Source organism: Acanthochromis polyacanthus, chromosome 22 (assembly GCF_021347895.1).
Source record: "Acanthochromis polyacanthus isolate Apoly-LR-REF ecotype Palm Island chromosome 22, KAUST_Apoly_ChrSc, whole genome shotgun sequence".
Classification (NCBI taxonomy): Eukaryota; Metazoa; Chordata; class Actinopteri; family Pomacentridae; genus Acanthochromis; species Acanthochromis polyacanthus.
The window spans coordinates 29,833,520-29,858,580 of NC_067134.1; the positions used below are offsets into that span (position 1 = coordinate 29,833,520).

Genomic DNA, 25,061 nt, shown 5'->3' on the forward strand with positions numbered 1-25,061 from the left:
CTGTGACTGAGAGTGTGTGCCGGCCTCTGAATCACATCTGGACCAGAGTTTAATCAACACGTAAAATTTCAGCCAGATTGGAGCATGTTCAGACTAGTTATACAGCATTTCCTGCCCATCCACCACCAGGTGGCGCTGTAACTCAGAGTGTATTTCAAGCAGTGGATGTGATCAGGGTTGGACTCTGATCACTCATGAAAAGTTTCAGGCTGATTTGATCATGTAGAGTCCAGTTATACAGCATTTACTGTCCCTCCAACAGGTGGCGCTGCGACTGAGAGTGTCTGTTGGCCTGTAGATGTGATCAGGATTGGATTGTGATCACACATGGAAAGTTTGAGGCAGATTGGAGCATGCAGAGGAGAGTTATACAGCAGTTGATGTTTCATGGCGAAGCATCAAAACTGTGATGGTCGCCATGGCCACGCCATTTGGCTTCTGGTTATACTTTAGATAACTTTTCATTACTAAGTCCTGCTGTGTGGACTGACAAAATTTCAGGTCTCCTGGAATTATGGCCTAGGAGGTATTAACTCTCAAAAATGAGAAAAATCATCAAAAATCTCACAATTAATCCAAGATGGCCGACTTCCTGTTGGGTTTAGGACATGGCTCCAAGAGGCTTTTTTGTGCGTCCTGATGTGCTCTATAAGCCTCCCAAATTTCATGGATGTAGGTGAAATGTGCTGGGGGGCTGTTTGTTAAAAATACTGTAGGGGGCGCTATAGCATGTGCAGTGCCGAGATGCATACGGTGTCGTTCCTTGGGTCGATGGTGATGTGTGTGGTAATTTTAGTGAGCATTGGAGTATTTCTAACCTGTCAAACAGCACTTTGTTTTGCATGGCGATATTTGGTTGCGACGGCAACAGCGTTGCATGAAATGTCACACCCTTCACAGTGTGGGATTGTCAAGAGGTGAAGACTCGACTGACCAATTTCCAGCATGATATCACTAAGTTTGGGGCCATTGTACCTGACAATATATGGCCTTAAACTTACTATTACCAACAGGTGACGCTATGACTTTTTCAGAATTTATGAGTGTGGATGTGTTCAGACTGGACCTGGTGTCCATCATGTGAAGTTTGGGGCAGATAGGATCTTGTTCAGCTGAGATATGAATTGTTAAATTTTCATGGCGAAACATCGAAATTGGTTTGGCCGCCACAGACACGCCCTTTGATGACAAGTCACCATTTTCACTGGGATGCATCATCAATGTGTTTAGGCTGTTGTCACTGCATTTGAAGTGAATATGATCAACCGGGTAACAATAGGGCATGAAAGTGTAAAAGATGTCTATTTCCTGAAACCACAAGGTGGCGCTATGACTGTCAATGAATATCCCTATGTGGATGATATCAGGACAGGACTGTCATCATACATGTAAAGTTTCAGGCAGATTGTAGCATGTTGAGAAGAATTAGACACCACTTCCTGTTTCATGGCGAAGGATCAGTTGTTTGAGGCTCTGCCATGGCCACACCTTTTGGCTTCTGGTTGAGTTTTTGATAACTTTTCATCAGAAAGGTCTGGTGCATGTACTGGCCAAATTTCAGTTCTCTCAGACTTATCCACGAGGAGCTATTAATTTTGACAAATGTACAGCAAATTCAAGATGACCGACTTCCTGTTGGGTTTAGGGCGTGGCTGTGATTGACTTTTTGGTGTGTCCTGATGTGGTGCATATGCCCACCAAATATTGTAGCTGTAAATGAAACTTTGTGGAAGTTGGCCTAATGACCACTTTTTCAATTTTGCAGGTGGCGCTATAGAGCCATTTTTCCACACACATGCGCAACTCCCATAAAATATCAAATTTTTCGCCAGTCCTGATGTGCACGCCAAATTTCACGTGTTTTGGGATATGATAAGGCCCCCAAAAAGGCAATTCATTTGCTGGGAGAAATTAATTTTGACAATTTACAGCAAATTCAAGATGGCCGACTTCCTGTTGGGTTTAGGGCGTGGCTGTGATTGACTTTTTGGTGTGTCCTGATGTGGTGCATATGCCCACCAAATATTGTAGCTGTAAATGAAACATTGTGGAAGTTGGCCTAATGACCACTTTTCAATTTTGCAGGTGGCGCTATAGAGCCATTTTGCCACACACATGCGCCACTCCCATAAAATATCAAAATTTTCGCCAGTCCTGATGTGCACACCAAATTTCATGCGTTTTGGGATATGATAAGCCCCCCAAAAAGGCAATTCATTTGCCGGGAGAAATTAATTTTGACAAATTTACAGCAAATTGAAGATGGCCGACTTCCTGTTGGGTTTAGGGCATTTCTGTGATTGACTTTTTGATGTGTCCTGATGTGGTGCATATGCCCACCAAATATTGTAGCTATACATGAAACATTGTGGAAGTTAGCCTAATGACCACTTTTCAATTTGGCAGGTGGCGCTATAGAGCCATTTTGCCACACACATGCGCAACTCCCATAAAATATCAAATTTTTCGCCAGTCCTGATGTGCACGTCAAATTTCACGCGTTTTGGGATATGATAAGGCCCCCAAAAAGGCAATTCATTTCCCGAGGAGCGATTAAGTTTGAAAAATTTACAGCAAATTGAAGATGGCCGACTTCCTGTTGGGTTTAGGGCGTGGCTGTAATTGACTTTTTGGTGTGTCCAGATGTTCTGCATATGCCCACCAAATATTGTAGCTGTACATGAAACATTGTGGCAGTTGGCCTAATGACTACTTTTTCAAGTTTGCAGGTGGCGCTATAGAGCCATTTTGCCACGCACATGCGCAACTCCCATAAAATATCAAATTTTTCACCAGTCCTGATGTGCACACCAAATTTCACGCGTTTTGGAGTATGATAAGGCCGCCAAAAAGCCAATTTACTTTACGGGAGAAAAAAAATAAATAAATCCGAGGGTTTCAATAGGGTCCGAGGCACCGCTGGTGCCTTGGACAGTCGGTGCCCTTGCACCGCCTGTCCTTCGCACCCTCGGTGCTCGGACCCTAATAATAATAATAAACCCTAGGGTTTCAATAGGGTCCTTGGCACCGCTGGTGCCTTGGACAGTCGGTGCCCTTGCACCGCCTGTCCTTCGCACCCTCGGTGCTCGGACCCTAATAATAAACCCTAGGGTTTCAATAGGGTCCTTGGCACCGCTGGTGCCTTGGACAGTCGGTGCCCTTGCACCGCCTGTGCTCGGCACCCTCGGTGCTCGGACCCTAATAAATTCCGAATTAAAAATAAAAAAAATAAAGAATGACTTAAAATATATTTTCTCTTAAAATAAAATGAATGGAAAAACATCCCACATTAAATAAATAAATAAATAAATGATGAATAAAAACTTTTCCGATAAACCAGTCTTTGCCAAGTTAGCCCACTCGCCCCCCTGTTCTCCCTTTTTTCTTTTTTCCTGTTGTCGCTGGAGTGGCGCCACATATAGAGAACGTAGTTTTGCTCGAGTGCGCCCTCTGCTGGCGTGGAGGCCACATCGCGATTCATGGTTTAATTGAATCGATTCGAATCATTAAAAAAAACTGATTTAAATCGTGTTTTTCAAAAATCGCGGCATGCCTAGTTACAACAATGTGAAAGTTGCTTCTCGGGCTGGCCCGAATAGTGGTTTCTGGCCTCCGAATATCCGGGCCCTATTAAAGACGAATATTCGAATATTCGTTCCGCCCCGTAACGTCCGACGGGGTGGGGGTTGTGCGCGTCGGCGGCTTGTGGTGGAGACGACCCGAATATTCGGATCCGTTCGTCTGGTCTCCCGGGTCCAAATTTTGCCTTCGTTTTGTCTTCAGTTGACTGAAGAATTCCCAAACAGTCGAGGTCTTCAGCATCTTGTGTTGTGTTTATGCAACGAAGTGAAGCGCGACGTCAGAGTCTGCAGCCACCCGGCCATTCGCGTGGTGTTTACAAACACGAATGGAGGAGCCGAAATGAGCCGAAGAACACGGTGGGATGAGCCGAATTGGGCCGAAGTTTTTATTCATCATTTATTGAGTTTTTATTTTAAAAATATGAACAGTAGGTGCTGCCCTCAGGTCTTCAGGTAGGCTGTTCCACAGACGGGGGCCGTAATAATAAAAAGAGGCTTCACCGTATGTTTTAGTTCTGACTTTAGGGAGTATTAAAAGACCACTACCTGAAGACCTGAGGGCTCTCCTGGGTTCATAGGGTAAAAGCAAATTGGATAAATAAAAAGGAGCAAGACCATTTAAAGACTTAAAAACTAGTAAAAGAATCTTAAAATCAATTCTAAAAGATACAGGCAGCCAATGCAGAGACTTTAAAATCGGAGTAATGTGAGCTCTCCTTCTGGTCTTTGTCAGCATGCGTGTAGCTGAATTTTGCAGCAGCTGTAGCTGTGAAATGTTTTTTTTGGAAGACCAGAAAGAAGAGCATTGCAATAGTCAATTCTGCACGTAATAAAAGCGTGAATAAGAGTCTCTGCATTGGCCTGAGAGAGAAACTGGAGAACACTCTGGAGATGTTCTTTAAATGATAAAATGATTTTTTCGTAATATCTCTTATGTGCAGGTCAAAGCTAAGGTCTGAATCAAATAAAACTCCAAGATTTTTGATGTGCTAACATGGATTAAAAGACAGTGCTCAGAGTTTGCTCTCCAGTTTCTCTCTCTGTGTGGACCTGTACCAATGACTGAAACCTGGGTTTTGTCCTGGTTGAGCTGAAGAAAGTTGTCTGCCATCCAAGACCTGACATCTAAAATACAATTAAAAAGGGCATCGATGGGCCCTGAGTCATCAGGAGACACAGCGATGTAAAGTTGCGTGTCATCAGCATAGCTATGAAAGTTGATGCCGTGTCTCCTGATGACATCACCTAAAGGCAACATATAAATATTAAAAAGTGTGGGACCTAAAATTGAACCCTGGGGGATGCCACAGTTAACATTATAGAGTCCTGACTGGTATTCCCCTATGTTCACATAAAACTTTCTGTCAGTGAGATATGATTTAAACCAATTAAAAACAGTGCCAGAGATTCCAATAAAGCCACTGAGTCTATTTAAAAGAATTTGGTGATCTACTGTGTCGAAAGCTGCGCTCAGGTCGAGCAGCACAAGCACAGAGGTCAGTTTTTGATCCATGTTGGTCCTGAGATCATTCACTATTTTTACTAAGGCCATCCCTGTGCTGTGACTGGCCCTAAAGCCAGACTGATAGATTTCACAGATGTTTAAAACGTTCATAAAATCATTTAATTGGTTAAAAACAAGTTTTTCTCGAATTTTACTTAAAATGGCAGATTGGAAACTGGCCTGTAGTTATCTAAAATAGATGGATCTAAATTGTTTCTCTTCAGAAGGGGTTTGACCACAGCTTTTTTAAAAGCAGAAGCAAAAACACCCGTCTGAAGAGAATAATTAATAATATTAAGAAGATCTGGTTTAAAAGACTCATAAATTTGTTTAAAAAAGGATGTGGGGATGGGATCTAAAAGGCATGTTGCTGGTTTTAGATGTGAGACAACCTTGTCAAGCATTTCAGCATCAACCAGGACAAAACTCTCCAGTGTCTCCTCATTAGAGAATAAAAGCTTGGGGGTGTAAAAAGTTTTAGGTTGGGTGCAGGAGAGATTTGTTCTTATTGACTCGATTTTATTGCAGAAGTGGACAGCAAAATCTTCTCACATTGACTTTGAGGAAAAGTCCAGAGGAAGGTTAAAAACAGGGTGAATTAAATGATCAATGGTTGAGAAGAGGATTTTAGGATTATTGTGGTTTTCTGCTATTAGATTTGAAAAATGATTTCTTCTTGCTTTTTTAATTGCATTATTGTACGTTGACATTTGCTCTTCAAAAATTTGGTAGTTGACTGTTAATTTGTTTTTTCTCCATCTCCTTTCAGCGATGCGACACTTTCTTTTTAATTGTAAAATTTCTTCTCCTCTCCATGGAGGTGTTGGTTTTGTTTTTAATGTTTTGAATTTAACTGGAGCCACCCTGTCAAGGGCTGATTTGAGTTTACTGTTAAAACCATCGACAATAAAATCACAAGAAGAGGGTAAAATATCCGGAGGGGTATCTCTTAAAATTTCAATAAAATTTGCAGCCACTTCTGCAGTAAGATAGCGTTTCCTAACAATTCGTTCTGGAATTTCTTGCTTGTTAAAATAGCACACATCAAAGAATAAACAAAAATGATCACTAAAACAAACATCAGTCACTGCAGTGATGTTTGCTGACAGTCCATAAGTTGAAATAATATCTAAAGTATTTCCTTTTTTACGTGTGGGAGTGGTGACATGTTTTAAAATTCATGCCCTCTCCGGCCCGACACGACGCAACGCACTGGGTCCAGGGCGGGGGGTGAAATGGAAGGAGGCAGGTTGGACACAAAGACAAACTTGAGTCTCAGCTCAAAATGAACAACCTCAGTTCAGTCCGGGATGGCCTGAATCTGATCACTGGGACTAATTAATGTGTCAGTGAGAGAGTTCAGCTCAGTGGTTATAATTCTGATTTTGAGCTGACTCAAAGTCTAAACAGTTTTTATGTCAGGTTTGACTCCCATGATTTTAGGGCTAAACGGGCTGAGTCTAAAAACTGTGTCATGTCAGCCTCTCCACAGAATCCCTTTCTTGATGTGGGCAATGTAATCTGGTGTCTCAAACAGTACAGACCAAAGAAAAGTCCTCTACCTGATTACATCGGTGGCCGTTTATTGAAAACTTTTACTACGTCTGACTAAATGACCAAGATTGCTGCCGATGTCCCTGTCTATCTTATGTTTTGTTTGATTTTTCTTTAAATGCTTTTATTTTGCTTGTAATTCTTTTACTGTGTTTTTTAAATTTTTCAAACATTTCCTTTAATCGTTGCTATTCCTTTAACTGTTTTACTGTTTTGTTGCTTTTGTTGTTTGATGATGAACGCTTGTGTAACTGCTGCACAACAAATTGCCCGGGTCGTTGGGGTCAAATCCAGAATTCAGTGGCAGAATTACAGTTCTTTTCTGGACTGGTATCAACATCTGATCCCCTAGGAGAAACAAGAAAGTGCTGGTGGTCTGAATTGACCCTGCTGCCATTAAGACCGAAATCTGGACATTGATGTTGTATGCTTTTCATATTGTACATTTCTCCAGTAATGTAACTTAACGGAAAGTCTGGGGATCAAGAGATCCTTGTGGTACAATCCCATCAGTCCCAGCTCTGCTTTGCTTTTCACGCTGATCGACAGATTTTACTACCCAATATTCTAAAACTACCGTGCAGAAAGCTGAAAACTATCGGCCTGTGAAAATAGTTTTGTTGACATTGTGAGTGTGCAGTTGACACATTTCTAGGTTTCTAATGACAAAGCTGCTAGCATGTCTGCAGATTCTTGATCTTGTTTCAGCCTCGTGTCCAAATACATGGAATTGAGACTTTGAGGTTCAATTTTTTCATGATTGCTCTTCCATCACTGCCTCTGTTTTTATCTTTGTCTTTTGCTACAGAAATGTAAACACAGCAATGGAGTGAGATGTGGGACTTCTGAGGAGGATAAGGATGGTTCAGCAACAACAGCAAAAAGAGATGAATCACTGAGTTGTGAGCAATGTGGCAAGACTTTTATCACAGCAACAAAGCTAAGAATTCACAAACGTATTCACACTGTGGACAAACCATTCAGCTGTGATCAGTGTGGAAAGGCTTTTACTCTGAAGAGTACTCTAGCAAGTCATCAACTCATTCACAGTGGAGTTAAACCATTCAGCTGTGATCAATGTGGAAAGGCTTTTACTCACAAGAGTCATCTAACAAGTCATCAACTCATGCACAGTGGAGTGAAATCATTCAACTGTGATCAGTGTGGAAAGGCTTTTACTCACAAGAGTAATCTAGCAAATCATCAACTCATTCACAGTGGAGTGAAACCATTCAGCTGTGATCAGTGTGGAAAAGCTTTTACTCAGAAGGGTCACTTAAAAAGCCATCAACTCATTCACAGTGGAGTTAAACCATTCAGCTGTGATCAGTGTGGAAAGGCTTTTACCCACAAGAGTCATCTAACAAGTCATCAACTCATGCACAGTGGAGTTAAACCATTCAGCTGTGATCAGTGTGGAAAAGCTTTTACTCTGAAGGGACACTTAAAAAACATCAACTCATTCACAGTGGAGTGAAACCATTCAGCTGTCATCAGTGTGGAAAAGCTTTTACTGAGAAGGATTACTTCAAAAGACATCAACTCATTCACAGTGGAGTGAAGCCATTCAGCTGTGATCAATGTGGAAAGGCTTTTACTCAGAAGAGTGAGCTAGCAAAACATCAACTCATTCACAGTGGAGTTAAACCATTCAACTGTGATCAGTGTGGAAAGGCTTTTACCCACAAGAGTCATCTAACAAGTCATCAACTCATGCACAGTGGAGTTAAACCATTCAGCTGTGATCAGTGTGGAAAAGCTTTTACTCTGAAGGGACACTTAAAAAAACATCAACTCATTCACAGTGGAGTGAAACCATTCAGCTGTCATCAGTGTGGAAAAGCTTTTACTCTGAAGGGACACTTAAAAAGACATCAACTCATTCACAGTGGAGTGAAACCATTCAGCTGTGATCAATGTGGAAAGGCTTTTACTCAGAAGAGTACTCTAGCAAATCATCAACTCATTCACAGTGGAGTTAAACCATTCAACTGTGATCAGTGTGGAAAGGCTTTTACTCTGAAGAGTACTCTAGCAAGTCATCAACTCATGCACAGTGGAGTTAAACCATTCAGATGTGATCAGTGTGGAAAGGCTTTTACTCTGAAGAGTACTCTAGCAAGTCATCAACTCATTCACAGTGGAGTTAAACCATTCAGCTGTGATCAATGTGGAAAGGCTTTTACTCAGAAGTGTGATCTAGCAAAACATCAACTCATTCACAGTGGAGTTAAACCATTCAACTGTGATCAGTGTGGAAAGGCTTTTACTCACAAGAGTCATCTAACAAGTCATCAACTCATTCACAGTGGAGTGAAATCATTCAACTGTGATCAGTGTGGAAAGCTTTTACTCACAAGAGTACTCTAGCAAATCATCAACTCATTCACAGTGGAGTGAAATCATTCAACTGTGATCAGTGTGGAAAAGCTTTTACTCAGAAGGGTCACTTAAAAAGCCATCAACTCATTCACAGTGGAGTTAAACCTTTCAACTGTGATCAATGTGGAAAGACTTTTAATCAGAAGAGTAATCTAACAAGCCATCAACTCATTCACAGTGGAGTTAAACCATTCAACTGTGATCAGTGTGTGAAAACCTTTACTCAACATGAACAGTTGTTTATCCATCAATGCCCCCATTCTGGTAGAAAGCGGTACCACTGTGACTCCTGTGAAAAAACTTTCAGCTCCCAACAGAGATTAAAACGTCACCAACGCATCCACACTGGACATGATGTGTACGCATGTGATTACTGTGGCAAACCATTTCTATTGTACTCACAGTTAAAAGCTCATGAAGTGACCCACACTGGGGTCAAACCATACATTTGTGACCAGTGTGGGAAACGCTACAGCTCCATTGCATACCTCAAAATTCACCAACGTGTCCACACTGGGGAGAGACCATACAGATGTGACGAGTGTCAGAAGACTTTTACAACTTTGGGTTCCCTGAAACAACACCAGCAGATCCACACCAGAAAGAAAGCATTCAATCAGTGTCACAGTGAGGTATGTAAAGACTGGTCTCAGTCACAGTGTACACACAATTATGTATTGGATAATTTTGGCTATTGCTGCAAAATTGTTTCAAAACTGTTTTGAAAAACTGTGGTCAGTTGAATTCTGTTAACACATTATTAGCTATCGTTCAGTCTAACCTGTATTTGTTTTGACACATTCTGGGCCAGGTTAATCTGGGGATATATGTTAGATTAGGGCTTCTGACGTAATCAGAAAACTGAATGTTAAATTCCAACAGGTAAAAGTGTCTTCAGATGTCATTTGGGGTGCTCTCTCTCTCTCAGGCAAGGCATCAGTTCTTCAATGCTGCAGGAAACACTGACGTTCTCTGTTTTTGTGTGTTTGTTTTCCAAGCAGAACGGAACAGATGGACAAAACTCTCAGACTTGTCAGCACTCTTCCAATGGTGAACAGTGCTGCTTTGACCAGTCTGGACCAGGGCCGTGCAGAGACCTTTGGAGGGGCAGGTGCTCAGAGTTCAAAGGGGGGCACATGGAGCACGAATTTGAAACACCATAAACACCATACAGAAACATACCTACAATATACCTGGGTGAATTGTAGCAGCAGATATTCTGAAAGAATGAAACATAAAATCACAACATACGACACACCTGTGTCATTCTTACCTTTTGTGCTCTTTGTGATCCAGCTGGTGAGTGATCCACTGCCTTTCGCAGCCTCACGCAGCTCCTTTTGTTTTTCTTTCGACCTCCTCTCCTTACGAGGCATCTCTGCAAATTGAAATATGATTGATAAACCACAATCTGATACACACACACACACACACAAGCGCAGTGACATTTCATACCTTTTCAAGACATACACTGTATAACCACAGATTTACTCCATGGGGTTGATTCATAATCTGCCCTTTATTATTCATAGTGCTAATAATAAAGCATAAAAAAGTATTTGATACAGAAATCATGTATTTAAACTGATTTGTGCTTTATTGAATTTGACTATCCACTTTGCGCAAGAGAGCAAGGTTATAAAAGCTATATATTTTATATTTATGGATATCATATATATTAATTTTGTGTGTGTGTGTAATATATATATATATATATATATATATATATATATATGTGTGTGTGTGTATACACACACACACACAGACAGACATTCAGATACAAATGTTCTCAACAAATACTGATATGTTGAAATGAGAGGTTGAGAAAATCACAATTCAAATTCTTCTAATTCTAATTGTTACCGTTGTTGTATTTATATTGCAATACAATAATTTCCAGTCCAAAATTAAGTGAATATACATGTACATAGTTTCAGTGAAATAACATCACCTCTGCCTCATTGCCTCTAGAAACACAGGAAACACACTGCAGCTCACTGACAGTAAAATAATACATCTCTCTGATGCACTTTGCCCATGACAAAAACATACAGAAACAAAAAGAAGTCTGGCACACCTTATCCTCTCAGCACGCTGTGTGGTTAACTAGCGATGTTTAACTAACTATAACTGATGAGAGGTGTGTGAGAGTCAGACACTCACACAGGATGCTCACTTTACTTCGTCAGTCATCTTGCAAGAAAACACCGTGCACAAACGAGTACCGCTGCAAAACATACTCACCAGACCATCAGTTGTCCTTCCTTGAGTCTTCCCTTTCAAGATTAGCAGCACCAGACCATTGGTTGTCCTCCTTCGGGTCTTTCGTTTCTAAATTAGCAGCGCTAACGGTGAGCTTCGGGGCACGTCAGGGCATGTCAGGGCCGTGACTGTCGTCTACCTGGATCATGTGACCAACTGAGGGTAGACCTGAATTATTTTTTTGTTTGTTTGAGTTATTTATTATTTTGGACCACACAGATTTACACACACACACACACACACACACACACACACACACACACACACACACACACACACACACACACACTTAAAAAAAAAAAAAAACAAAAAAACTTTGACACAAGGGCACTTTGGGCATGAGGTGCAAAAGGGGCAGGTGCTTCAGCCCCCCCAGCCCCCCTTGCACGTGCCAGGTCTTGACCAACGTCCAACCAACAAGGAACCCTACAACGACACCAGCCTATGCACACTGGACACAGACTGAACCTCTGCCAAGAAGATTTCTCCATGCAGGGTTCAGTAAAAGTTCATGAAGTCCTCCACAAACTTAAAGTCCTTGAGATCCGGCCTTCACAGAATTCAGGTCTAATTTCTTGTTGAGTGTCTTAGTTGTAAAATCTATTAAGAGGAAAGCTGTCGTTAACAGACGTGACTGGTAAATTAATTAAATCATTCAAAGTGGTTATTCAGTTAAATGAATTATCAGTGGTAGAGGGATAGACGTCTGGATGGAGGCAGTGAGCAGCAGGGCCAATTTCCAGCTTAATGGTTCCTCAGATCCCTCTGGGCTGCAGGAACCCGTTAGATGCAGAGCTGGTTCAGTGATTCTCTGATGATTAATCATAATTATATTGTTAAAATACAAGAATCAATGTTTTGGTTCAAATCACATTGTCTTTGCATGTAGCTCTGTGTTTTCTGCTCCAGGAATTGGGTGATGTGTGCGACCCAGCACCCACAGCTGGTTGCTCATGTTACTTCCATGTGATCTGCCATTAAAACGGCCACATTCTACCATAAACACTGTAAATAATAACACACCTGCTCAAAGTTAAAGGCCAACATACGACCCAAACATGACATGGATTTGGTGCCACTTTGAACTAAGATGATCTCTTCTGTTGAACAAAGCGTTGATTGTGAATCTTTTTTCCAGATATGAAGCTGCTCCTTCCAGGTCCACAGACAGTAAACAAAACAAAGCTCTCTGTAAAAACCCTCAGAATGTTGAATAGAATAAATGTGGACAGTTTCATGACTGTAAGAGAAGATTTCTGGATCATTTTGGTCATTTTGTGTCAGAATGTGTTTAATTTTGATCAGTTTCCATCTTTTGGTCCGTTTTTAAAAATGTTGCATCTTTTCATGTTTTTTTTTTTGGTTATTTTGATCTGTTATTGGTCTGTTTTGCTCATTTTATCTCTCATTTTAGTCATTTTACACCAGTTTCACATTGCTTTTTTTCATTTTGTACATTTTGTGTCTCATTTTTGTCATTTTGTTGCTAATTTTTGTGCCTGGTTTTGGTCATTTTTGTCATTTTTGCTTAATTTTAGTCCCATTTTGGCCACTTTTGGTCTTTTTTTATGTCCATTTTGTAATTTTATGGTATTTTTCTATCTTGGTCGGATGTTTTATGTTCCATTTTGGTCATTTTGTGTCCCATTTGAACTGTCCCATAACATTGTTGGACCGTTCAGTAGACTCTGTTTGGGTCTTTTTCTCACCACTGAAAAATTTTGTCCATTTTTGTCTCATTTTGGTCATTTTATAGATTAGATTAGATCCAACTTTACTGTCATTGCACAGAGAACAAGTACTAAGACAGTAAATGCATTTTTTAAAAGTCCATTGTGATGTCAGAGAGAAGAACTAACAACTGTTACCTGTTATGTATTGTGGGTTACAGAACTAATCTCTACCTGCTGTGAGGCGTCATTATTATTTCTAAGAGTCACTAGAGGGCGCACCGATATACTGGAGTGTGTGAAAATAAATGGCTCGAATGGCCGCAGCAGTAAATCCGTCTCTGTCTCTTTTGTGCTCTACGTCTGGTAGAAGTTGGATAATACCGAGAGACACAACATTACCACATTCCATATTCTGAAGAAAAACACTGAAACACTTGAGAAAGTCAGTTTAACACACAACCTTGGAGATATTGGAGAGTTGTGGTGAAGATTTCAAGTGTGAAACTTGTGAAGACATTGTGAGCAAAGACTGTGACAGAAAAATGAAGCCTCCTCAGCCAGATAGGAAACATTCAGGTAAGACAGAAGTCCAGACAACGAGCTGCAACTCAGCTCCAGATATCAAACTACACACTGACATGTTAGACTGAAGTTTTCACAACACTGACAAGCTAACATTTGCTCATTTTGTGGTTTATTTTGATCAGTTTGCATCCTTAGGGTTGTTAATGGAAAAATGTGTGAAAATGAGAGAGGAAGCAGTGAAATGATGATAAAACTGTGACCAGTCTAAAAGAAGTAGCAGATGAAATATTTAGATTTAGAATTAGATTTATATCGCGGTTTTCTATTCAGGCATACTCTAAGCACCTGCAATGAATCCATCGTCATTCACACATTGTCACTCTGGTGGTGGTAAGCTACATTTGTAGCCACAGCTGTCCTGGGGCAGACTGATGGAAGCGTGGCTGCCAATCCGCACCTACGGCCCCTCCAACCACCACCAACATTCACACACATTCATACACCAGTGTGAGTAGATTTTTCACCCAGCACATTTTTTCATATTCATAAGATTTATAATAAATTCATGAAAGGTAAATACATGATTGTTTTTGTGGCAAAGATGCACACTTCAATGATTCCATAAAATAAGATTAAGAGTCAGTGGAAACTCAAAACTGCCATCATATACATCCATCCATCCATTCTCTATACACCGCTTTATCCTCACTAGGGTCATGGGGGGTGCTGGAGCCTATCCCAGCTGACTTGTTCAAAGACAGGGGACACCCTGGACAGGTCACCAGTCTGTCACAGGGCTACATATACAGACAAACAATCACACTCACATTCACTCCTACGGGCAATTTAGAGTAACCAATTAACCTCAGCATGTTTTTGGACTGTGGGAGGAAGCCGGAGTGCCCGGAGAAAACCCACACATGCACAGGGAGAACATGCAAACTCCATGCAGAAAGATCCCAGACCCACCCCGGGATTTGAACCAGAGATCTTCTTGCTGCAAGGCGAAAGTGCTAACCACTACTGCACTGTGCAGCCCCTAAATGCAAACATATGATTCTAAAATGATTACATCCAATTTTGGAAATATAAAACCAAAATCTAAACTAGATTTTGGTGCACTGTTTAGGGCAGCAGAATCTGTTTCAGTTTACAAAATATAATATAAACAAGTCCTCTTTTTAAAAAAAAAACTACACAGATTTTCTGCATTCCTTCTTGTACTATTTTTAAACAAAAATAATCAGTTGTGAGTTTATATGTTTATTTTTTTGTACTCTCTTGCAACATAAAAACAACAAGCAGAAAAAAATTAAAAGTGAGGCCTGGAAACAGTTCTGAATCCAAATTTAGATGGTTTCAACACATTCCACTCTAAACTATGGAAATCAAAAATGAAAACATAAAAAGAACTATCTGAGTGAAACATTCAGCTCATTAGGTTTTAGCTATAATCTAACTACTGACACTTTCTAGTCTGCTAGCATTTCTAACAACCTGCATAGATTTTACAAACAGGGAAAAGTGATTATGTTAAGAAAAAAGGGGAAGTAGAGTGTAACATGTCAATGAAAGAATGGCAGACTTACATGACAAGGCTACAACTTTAATAAAATGCTGCATTTTGAACATATTTTGCATTGTATGGAAAAGTATAACTAATGTCAGTGAGTCTGTAATTCATGCCGTTTTAAAATGAGTTCTCCCTAAATTCAAACTGAACAGATTTTTAGCAGATTTCTCCAAAACATATTAAAATTCTTTCTAACTGCGATATTTTTTTTTGCATTTCTGACTCAGACAGCAAGTCTACACATGAGATAGTTCAAAGCCAAAAACAGTCAGAACTTGCAGTAAATATGAAAAAAATAACATCAGAGTTTTAAAAATTTTCCTCAGACCAAATGACAGTTTACCAAAAATAATGGTACCATACGGTAGGATCATTTAAAGTGTGAATCACGGAGTAACTCCCAACACAACACTAATGAACAATAATGATAATTACACCAACTTAATATTTTGTGTAGTTTAAAATGAAATTTTTGCATTGATTGGATTAAAGCAAAATTCAAGTTGTGGTAATCAATTAATTTGACTTCATAACGTTTTTTTTAGTCCAATCAGCAATTCCAGTTCCTTTATGTTGTCAGATATTCAGTAATTGTTGATAGTACAGGAAAGATTAAACCTCCTGATTCAATACAGCTTCACCATGGAATATAATTTCACTGGATGAACTCAGGGAGGCTGATGCTAACTGCTGCCTTATTTTTTATTATTATTGTTTTTGAGGATAAACTTTTTTTAGAGTGTAGTTTCACCCAATGGGAATCTTTAAAGCTGCATTTTACACAAACACAGGAACACACACATGCACACATAATATGTAGAGAAGAATTAGGCAGATAATTGATCTTTAAACACCGAACACTCTCATTCCAAAGCCAAGAACTGAGTCCAGAAAGAGTCTCCATGTCAGCTGGTGCTGGGATTAACTAACTCCTCTCACATACACAGTAACCAGCCTCACTGCATTCCAAACACTAATCTGGGAAAACCAAAATAAAATTCAATATTAGGAAACTTATTTGGAACACTGGAAAGAGGAAACCAAAAGCCGAAGTGGATTAGAGTGTTGCCTGACGTTGTATGGCATTTTAAAAACCATAAATCATGATCATAGCAACAGAATGTGGTCCCTGTTCAACAGGTGAGAATGAGACAGAAATACGCTCTCTTATAGAATGTAAAGCATTCAGGGGAATAAGGAAAATGACAATTAAAGAAGCATCAACTTGCCACAGCCAAAGCGACAAAGAATGATATTCAGTGCATACATCAGTTTTAATGATATATTACTGTTTGATTTGCCGTTACTGTTAAAATATTTGGACACAAGTCCGTACCATAAAAGCTCCTCTGAACTGAAAATGAATTCACATATCTGACAGCTTCCTTTTGCTGACATTTAACACAGATGGCTGTTTCAAAGCCACAGTTACTAGATCCATCAACATCACAAAGCTCAATTCAATTCAATTCAATTCAATTTTATTTATATAGCGTCAATTACAGTCAAATCGTCTCAAGACGCTTTACAGAACCCATATGCCTGACCCCCAGAGCAAGCTCAAAGGCGACAGTGGCAAGGAAAAACACCCTTTTAACAGGGAAGAAACCTCGAGCAGAACCCGGCTCTGCAGTTTTAGCAAATCCATCCATCCATTAGTGCTCCATGTTCAGACCCCTGATGTGTACCTGCTGCTCTCTCGTCACTAACCTTCAGTTTTCACTCTTCCCAAATGCAATCTCCGACTTTGCTGATTGCTGCCACAAAAACCTTGGGAGATGATATGTCTTTCTTAAACCTCCTGAGACTATCACTCTTCCTCAAAGAATGTCTGTTTTACAGGAAGCACCCTTTCCTATTCTGTATGGACCCTTCAAATTTACCTGAGGTCCCCAGTGAACTTAGGGCTAAACAAAAGAATCATGTGGGATGTGTGACAACTGTTTTAGCTCATGTTGTTCAAGTTAAATCTAAGAATTAAACTTAATGCTTTAGTTCCTAAGATTAAGTGTAATTTACTTAAAGGGCAATTGCAGGCATAGAGGGCTTCATTTAGTTCCTGTTGGATCAAGGAGTGTTCGTGGAGAGAAAACAATCCATGCAAGACTCACATTTTGCCAATTCCTAAACATAATCATTCATATGAATGGAGCTTTGTTCAAGATTTGTTTACCGGACACTAATTCTATTTTTGCCTCTTTGCCCCTCGTTTTAAAAATGAGCTCCATTAGTTGACCTGAACTGTGCATTTTTCTCTGCATCCAGAGAGTCAGTATCTGTTTTCATTTCAATCAAAGGGCGTTAGTTGTTGGGGGCCAGGCTCTACACGGCTTTGTTAGGAGTCCTGTGGTGTGTGCTGTGGCCATGAGCTGTGATTCAGTGACTTTGCACCTGGCTGGTGGCAGCACTACCCTTCTTCTCTTTCCTCCAAAAGAAGCCTGTCACATGAACTCTGTTCTGCTGTTGAAGAAAGTGGCTGAAAGAGGTCACACTACCTCACTGTTTAAACTACAGTACTGCAGTCTGAAGGTCACCTATCTGGGTCATGTCTTGTCTGAAGGACAGTGGATGTTTTCTCCTAAAAGACTGATACTGCTGAATAACATCAAGTTATTGTGGTCACTGGATCTGTGTTTGTGCTGCTGTGGACTCTGTGATGAGAGCGGCCACTCTGCAGGAGGTTCCCCTGTAGTGGAATGGACAGAAAGCATGCAGAAGGCCTTGTGGATTTAAAGACTGCTCTGGTTTCAGCTCCAGCCCTGGGATTACCGGACAACATGCAACATTTCAGCTGTACGTCAGAGAGAGAGAGAGAGAGAGAGAGAGAGAGAGAGAGAGAGAGAGAGAGAGAGGTTTGCTGGAGGTGTGCTGGTGTGGAGACGCTGAACTGATAACAGAACTGAGAATAACTTTGAGGGTAATTTCCGGTCCTAAACTGTGTTATTGGTGTTTTTAACTAAATCGGTTGTTATTAATTAATAAAAGAAAGTAGATAAATAAACACAGGATCCCTGACCTCACCACACAGTGAGGAACAGATGACTCAAGAGGGGAATTGGGTTTTCTGTCGTGTTTTTCCTTTCAGCTGAATCTGGATTTGAATTTTGATCTTCATAATTAATTGCTGAAATATGTGATTTCTGTTGTTTTGGTGTTTGTTTGCTGAGGGAAAAGCATTGTGATTGTAGAAATTTTCTTTCCAGCTAAAAAATGGGAGTGTTTTAAAGTAAAATATGGTTGATGAAGAGTTACAAACATCTGGATAATGTCATGTGGACACTTAGGAGTTTTTTCAGTTAGGTTGTTCATCTACATTCTCTTTTCCATGTTTTGGCTTGTGCTGTATGCGGTCCAACTCATGTTGGAAAAGGAGGGATGGATGAGGTCAATCACTCATAGATGAGGTCAATCAACAGAATCACTATGGTTCTACCAGGATGTACAGCTGAGCAGAAATATGAACGTCTACACAGAACTCAGGATAGGTAGAAAAAATGAATTAGACTATCAAAGGAGGACAGGTAGAGAGACTTGAATTTTACTATTAAAGAAAAATGGAAAAACATGTTGAAAACAGGGTTAAAATGGCATGATGCTATTACCAGCCTCAAGCCTAGGGGTACCTGGGCCAGTAACAGAGGTTGCTACCCGGTCTTGAATGGCTGTGCAGCAGTGAGAAAAAGGACGCGTTAGCATGCGGTCAGATCAGCGCCATGTTTACTCTGACGTATGGAACAGAGATGCAGAAGATTACAGACAATATGCAAAACATAGTTGCACTATTAAATACAGAAAAAACAAATACAATTCAATAAGTTGTCTGCATCTTCCTAAACCCAGATCATGTAAATTTTATCAAGCCAACATTCAATATTCAATTCAACATCACAACATCATCAAAACACCAGTTATTTATGGTGCCTGTATTCACATACATACACACATACAACTTCAAAAATGCAACCCATGCTTAACCAAGTCAGTTTTAGCAGATTTGACATGTAATGTCTAATGCATGATAAACTTACAACACGAACTTACTACTTCAGACAAGAGCAAACACAGAGAGCTGTCTTACTGTGTAGCTGTCTGAGAACTACAGCATCACAAGAGTGTGCAAGTACTTAACTCATATAATACAATATATTACACACATATTCACACATTCTCATTCCCATCTACTGGGCATTGTAAGTATTACGTTGCCTTGTAGTCGCTCCCGGCTATGTGAGGCTACGAGCTACGAATATGCTAACGTAGTTTACACACACACAACAAAACCACACTCACTCGGTTACCAACAACTACGGACACAATGCTGGTCGGGTGGTTAACCAGGAAAAATCAGAGTGATATTCTTGTCGCTTTAACGTGGTTTTCACGCTTATTTACCTGTGAAGCAGTGAGAAAAAGGACACGTTAACATGCGGTCAGATCAGCGCCATGTTTACTCTGACGTATGGAACAGAGGTGGCTTGAACTGCGCCTTCCCCACTGCTTCTGGCACAACAGTGACACCTACTGTCAGAAATAAAACTGAAAGTAAAAACTGAAAAGTACTCATTACTCATAGTCTGAGATATTTAAAAGATTTGGGGAGTTTTATTAACTTTACCTATTTTAAGCTCTTTTCCCAGCGGTCACAATGCCCTCCCAATTATCTCAATTGTGCTGTATTCAATTCTCAGCACTGCAAATTTGACCACAGGACTGAGCCCCCATGAGGTTCTCATGGGACGGTCTATGTCCACAGGAGCTAGTGCAACTTTGACCACACACAGTCACTCTGTTATGGACTGATGAATGAATGGCTGAGTATGTGAAACGTCTAACTGAGATACTAAGAACATTTCATGTGCAGGTCACTGAAAGGCTCCCAGAACCATCGGAGGAGGCCATTCATTGTTTTAAGTGTAGTGATTGTGTACTAATCGAGTCTTTGGAAAGAATCTTTTTCTCTTAGGAGGATCCATATAAGGTGATGTTGGTGATCGGAACGGCTGTGGAGGTCGAGGGCCGAGCAGAGTGGGTCCACTCAACACGATGCTGGCTGGCAACGGTCGACAAGGAGGGGCTTGGATGCTGATCCTACTCCTGAAGGTTCACAGCCACTTCCTGCACTGTGGAGAGACGAGAGATGCACCAGGAGCTTCTCCTACAGGAGAAGGCCTCTCACCCCCTGGGTTTGCTATGCTCTTTGCCCTGATCCTCTGAAACCCGACACACTCACCGGTGCAGCCCCAGCATCGTACACATACACTGATACACGAAGTCTGGAGCAAAACAAAAAGACAATAGACTGTTTGGACTGCTCCTCTCATACAAACACTGATAACTACAGAGAGACGAGAAAGGAGAAACTGACTCTGTGGACTCAGACTCTGGTTATCACCCTATGAAGAACGGATCGATAGATTTCCTTCTACTGTTCCAACAACAGGTGCAAGGCTCAAGATTGTTATATTGTTCAACCTGGTTATGATTCTGAAGGTAACTGGGTCTGGAAGATCCTGGACCTTGATCTGGTTAAAGTGTCCAGGGTGTCGTTCCTTGAGCTACACAAAGTTTCTAGGCAAAAGGTTGAGATTACTGATCTTTACCCACTTTGAAATTCCGGATTTATGGCGTTTCACATCACATCAGTTGGACAATGATCCTGTGTGTGGTAATTATGCAACTAATTTTAAACTGTTTCCTTTTTGGAGTTTATATGTCAACTGAAGAAGAAAACCACCTGTTCAGCTAAACATAAGTAAAATAATGCGTTTTGTGGCAGAGTCTGGACAGACACACATCAGGAGTAATAAGAACTTAATAATAACGTAATCTGTGGATGTATCAACATATGCCTAACTCCATGTATTCTGCCATGTTTACCTCAATAATCTTTCCTCTAGCAGACTATAAAGCAGGTAAACTGGAACAGGTTAGATTAAAGGATGGAGGGAGATGCAGCAGACTGATTCTCCATGACTTTCCCATAAACATGACTGAATTTACTGAATACTAGTAAATGACAGAATGAGGTTAACAAAAACATCTTCTAGCCTAGATCAATTCATGTAAACTACTGAAAAGCCAATCAGTCAAACTCTATGATGAATGGCTATGAGTATCTAATGTTACTTCCACTGGTTTAAACCAACTATAGAAGGTCACATATTGAACATCCTTTGAATATAATAGTGGTGGTGCAGCCCTAGCTGGGGACGCACACCGTAGAAAAACACTGTAAAAATCAATAAGTGTTCAGTTGGAGTTCCAAATTGTAAACCCTTATTAAGAAATTGCAATCAGTATCTGGCACCTATCAAGAATTGTCCCTATGCTTTATACCAGTGGTTCTCAACCCTGTTCCTCAGGACCCCATGTCCTGCATGTTTTAGATGCTTCCCTGCTCCAACACACCTGACTCAAATGATCAGCTCGTCATCAAGCCTCTGCAGAAGCCTGATAACGAGCTGATCATTTGAGTCAGTTGTGTTGGAAGAGGGAAACATCTAAAACATGCAGGACAGTGGCCCTCCAGGAACTGAGTTTGACACCCCTGGTCTATAGAATAGGATGGAACTTGTCCTCCTCCTGGATGCTCAAGGAGTAGAGGAACTTGCAAAGTAATAGTTCAAGGTTGAAAGAATCACACAGATTTGACTTTAGAAACTTTACAGGATTGTTTGAATTTTTTTGATTTCTAACAATATTTGTGTGAGTGGTTTGCTTACTACTTTAGCCTCTATATTAATATGATAAAATGTGTGCTGAAGTGCATATTACTGTTGATCAAGTAACTAAATTAGTGATAGATAAATAATGGGTAACACAGAATTGGATCATTGTGTTCACCTGTACAGTGTAGAATTAAATAACACAACAGATAGTGATAGCTGGTGAAGAATACTGAATGTTGATTTTTAATAGTAACTGGAAATTACACTGTAATCGAAGCATTTATCTTAAAGTTAATCAATGATTTTAACAACATTTTACTGTGATTTATGAATTTTACTGGACGTGTTGCTGTATACTGATTTACACATTGCATCATTGTGCTCATTTGAGTTGCGCTGATTCTGAGGAATAGGAGGGTCTGGAGCATCGATCCCACAGTGTGATTGGGACGAATAAAAGATGATTAGTCCAGATCAGCTGGAAAGATGCAACTGCCTGCCTGCACACCACTCATGCCTCATACACTGTGTTGTCACATCTACATTTCAATCATAAGTTTGTTTAGTATTAATCACTCAAGCATGCCTTACGATAAGTTTTATACTGTGTTTTGTATTTTGTGGATAATCATGAATGACATGAAAGTAACTGTGTTGCCTGGATACCAGCTGAAGCTCTGAGGGAAACAGGCTCTTGAGCTGTTATGCAGATCTCTAGGATCGCCACCCATGAATTTGGTGAAGTGAATCTATTCCCAAACTTATAGGGGGTGGTAGGAAAATGCTGTCCCACTGGGTTTTCGTTCCGACCTGCATAAACCTTTGAGGCTCACGGTCTGTTTGTGATAGAATTTATTATGAACTGAATTGAAAATGTACTGGAGAATGTGATCAACTATATTCTGTTTATATTTTGATGAGACAACCATCGTTTTCAAATGTTACAGGATCAGTTTTCTGGAGCTCTCTGACCAGAGTTTTTTAAATGTTAATTTTCCCCTCTTACGATCAAAAAGAAGGGATCTGTTGGGGAAAAAGTACTCACTTTCTCATGACTGAGGTGTCCCCTCAGCTGTTATTTAATGACATCCTAAATGCTGGTGCGTCTGCCAGCTGCAGCCACCCTAAATCAAGTGTAAGTACCAATTCACCCCAAACTACTCTACAAGATGTTACCCCTGACCTGTGGTTCTCCTTAATTGAGGATGCAAACGTGTTTATGTTCTCTCTGTCCACAATCTGAGCCTGAGACAGACGGACGCTTGGTAAAGATAACATAGGGATAAAAGACAACGATGACAGAATAACAAGATGGAACCTGAGCTCACTTTCCTGTCTCCATATTTGGAGTGTAACATAAACATGGCATGCCTTCCAAAATGGTATAAGTACCCAAGGCCAGAGAGACTCCTTAGAACTGATGCTGCCAGTGCTCACATCACTGTGTTACTCACTGTATCATTTCTCCTGATCAGTAAACCTTATTCTCAACATAAGCCATCTGAGTCTCCAGTGTGTCTCTGAGTCTGCCTCCTGATTCTTTTTCCGACGTCGCAGAATTCCCTAACACTCAATGTCTTCACGAGTTTCACATTTGAAATCTTCACCACAACTCTCCAATATCTCCAAGGTTTGTGTGTTAAACTGACTTTCTCAAGTGTTTCAGTGTTTTTCTTCAGAATATGGAATGTGGTAACAGTTGTTAGTTCTTCTCTCTGACATCACAACGGACTTTTAAAAAATGCATTTACTGTCTTAGTACTTGTACTCTGTACAATGACAGTAAAGTTGAATCTAAGCTAAGAAACAATAAAAAAACAAAACCCAAAGAGAGATGAGAAATGATCAAAGTGAGATACAAAATTGTCAAAATTGAAAAAAAACAAGCTAAAAGTGATGCAAAATGACATAAATGAAGCAAAGCAGACAAATAAAAATAAAGAGACACGGAGTGAAACAAAAATGACCAATATGAGTCACAGAATGACCAAATGAACATATGAAATGACCAAAATGAGCAACATGAACAATTTCAAACAATAACAACCTTAAAGGCACACAAAATGACCAACATGAACCACAAAATGGTCAGAATGGTACAAAAAGTCACAAAAACAGATGTAAAATTCATTGAAATTAGGAACAAAATGACCAAAATGAAGCAAAAGCAACATAGGGAGATGCAAATTTATTTTTTTAAAAAAGTCAGTTTGTTTTCATCTAACTGGTTCCATAAAATGAGAAATTTGGTAGAATTTAGTTTTGTTAGTTTTTCTTGTGAACAACAAACAAACAAAAAATATAATTTGTATTTTTGTCTGTCTGATGCAGCCACACCCTGAGAAACACACAAAAAAAGACTTTTCAACAAATATTTAATGACAATATTTAAGATTGTGTAAAAATTTTCAGGGTGTCTGAAAACTTTTTTCCCTCACTGTATCGGTCAAAGCATGAAAATGTGCCGTTATAAAAATGCCACTATCTCCAGACACATATATGTGGTCATGGTTCCATGATGCCAATGTCATGGTAATGACTGGATGCAGCTAATTTACAAAGAAATGATTCTAAACTACATGTCAGCTTTCAAAAATTGGACTTTTCATCCAACACTTCATGTTTTTATATTTCAACTCACACATAATCAGAGATTAGTTGATCTACTTGTTCAATATTATACTTGTTCAATGTTAACGACAGCTTTCTTCTTAACGGATTTCGCAACGAAGCAACGAAGCCACTAAACAAGAAATTAGACCTGAATTCTGTGAAGCCGGATCTCAAGGACTTTAAGTTTGTGGAGGACTTCATGAACTTTTACTGAACCCTGCATGGCGAAATCTTCTTGGCAGGGGTTCAGTCTGTGTCCAGTGTGCATACGCTGGTGTCGTTGTAGGGTTACTTGTTGGTTGGACGTTGGTCCAGACTGGTCAAAGCAGCACTGTTCACCATTGGCAGAGTGCTGACAAGTCTGAGACTTTTGTCCATCTGTTCCGTTCTGCTTGGAAAACAAACACACAAACACAGAGAACGTCAGTGTTTCCTGCAGCATTGAAGAACTGATGCCTTGCCTGAGATAGAGAGCACCCCAAATGACATCTGAAGACACTTTTACCTGTTGGAATTTAACATTCAGTTTTCTGATTACATCAGAATTCCTAATCTTACCTACATCCCCAGATTAACCTGTACCAGATTTCTGTGTCAAAACGAATACAGGTTAGACTGAACGATAGCTGATAATGTGTTAACAGAATTCAACTGACCACAGTTATTCAAAACAGTTTTGAAACAATTTTGCAGCAATATCCAAAAATATCCAATAAATAACTGTGT

The 25,061-nt window shown here is 40.1% G+C and overlaps 3 protein-coding genes across 8 annotated transcripts in view; 2 read left to right on the plus strand and 1 right to left on the minus strand.

The window, feature by feature from the left end:
* Positions 1-10,093, plus strand: part of LOC127531869 (zinc finger protein 665-like) — a 103,961-nt gene extending 93,868 nt beyond the window's left edge. Inside the window, 3 exon segments of the mRNA XM_051942120.1 lie at positions 7,448-8,087; positions 8,090-9,653; positions 10,023-10,093. Coding sequence (XP_051798080.1) covers positions 7,448-8,087; positions 8,090-9,009 — 1,560 coding nt within the window. The 3' untranslated portion in view covers positions 9,010-9,653; positions 10,023-10,093.
* The window catches only part of LOC127531871 (zinc finger protein OZF-like), a 199,775-nt gene that overhangs the window by 168,978 nt on the left and 5,736 nt on the right, over positions 1-25,061 (minus strand). For 2 of the 5 annotated variants that reach the window (XR_007939113.1, XR_007939114.1), the window contains exon 4: positions 18,750-24,723. The exons of 2 other annotated variants lie outside the window; for them this stretch is intronic. The gene's annotated coding sequence lies outside the window, so the exon portion shown is untranslated. Of the gene's footprint in view, positions 1-18,749; positions 24,727-25,061 lie in introns of those variants that run through there. One more of the 5 variants, XR_007939115.1, reaches the window with a different exon arrangement.
* The window catches only part of LOC127531863 (zinc finger protein 665-like), a 149,680-nt gene that overhangs the window by 6,141 nt on the left and 118,478 nt on the right, over positions 1-25,061 (plus strand). The gene's annotated exons all lie outside the window — the stretch shown is intronic.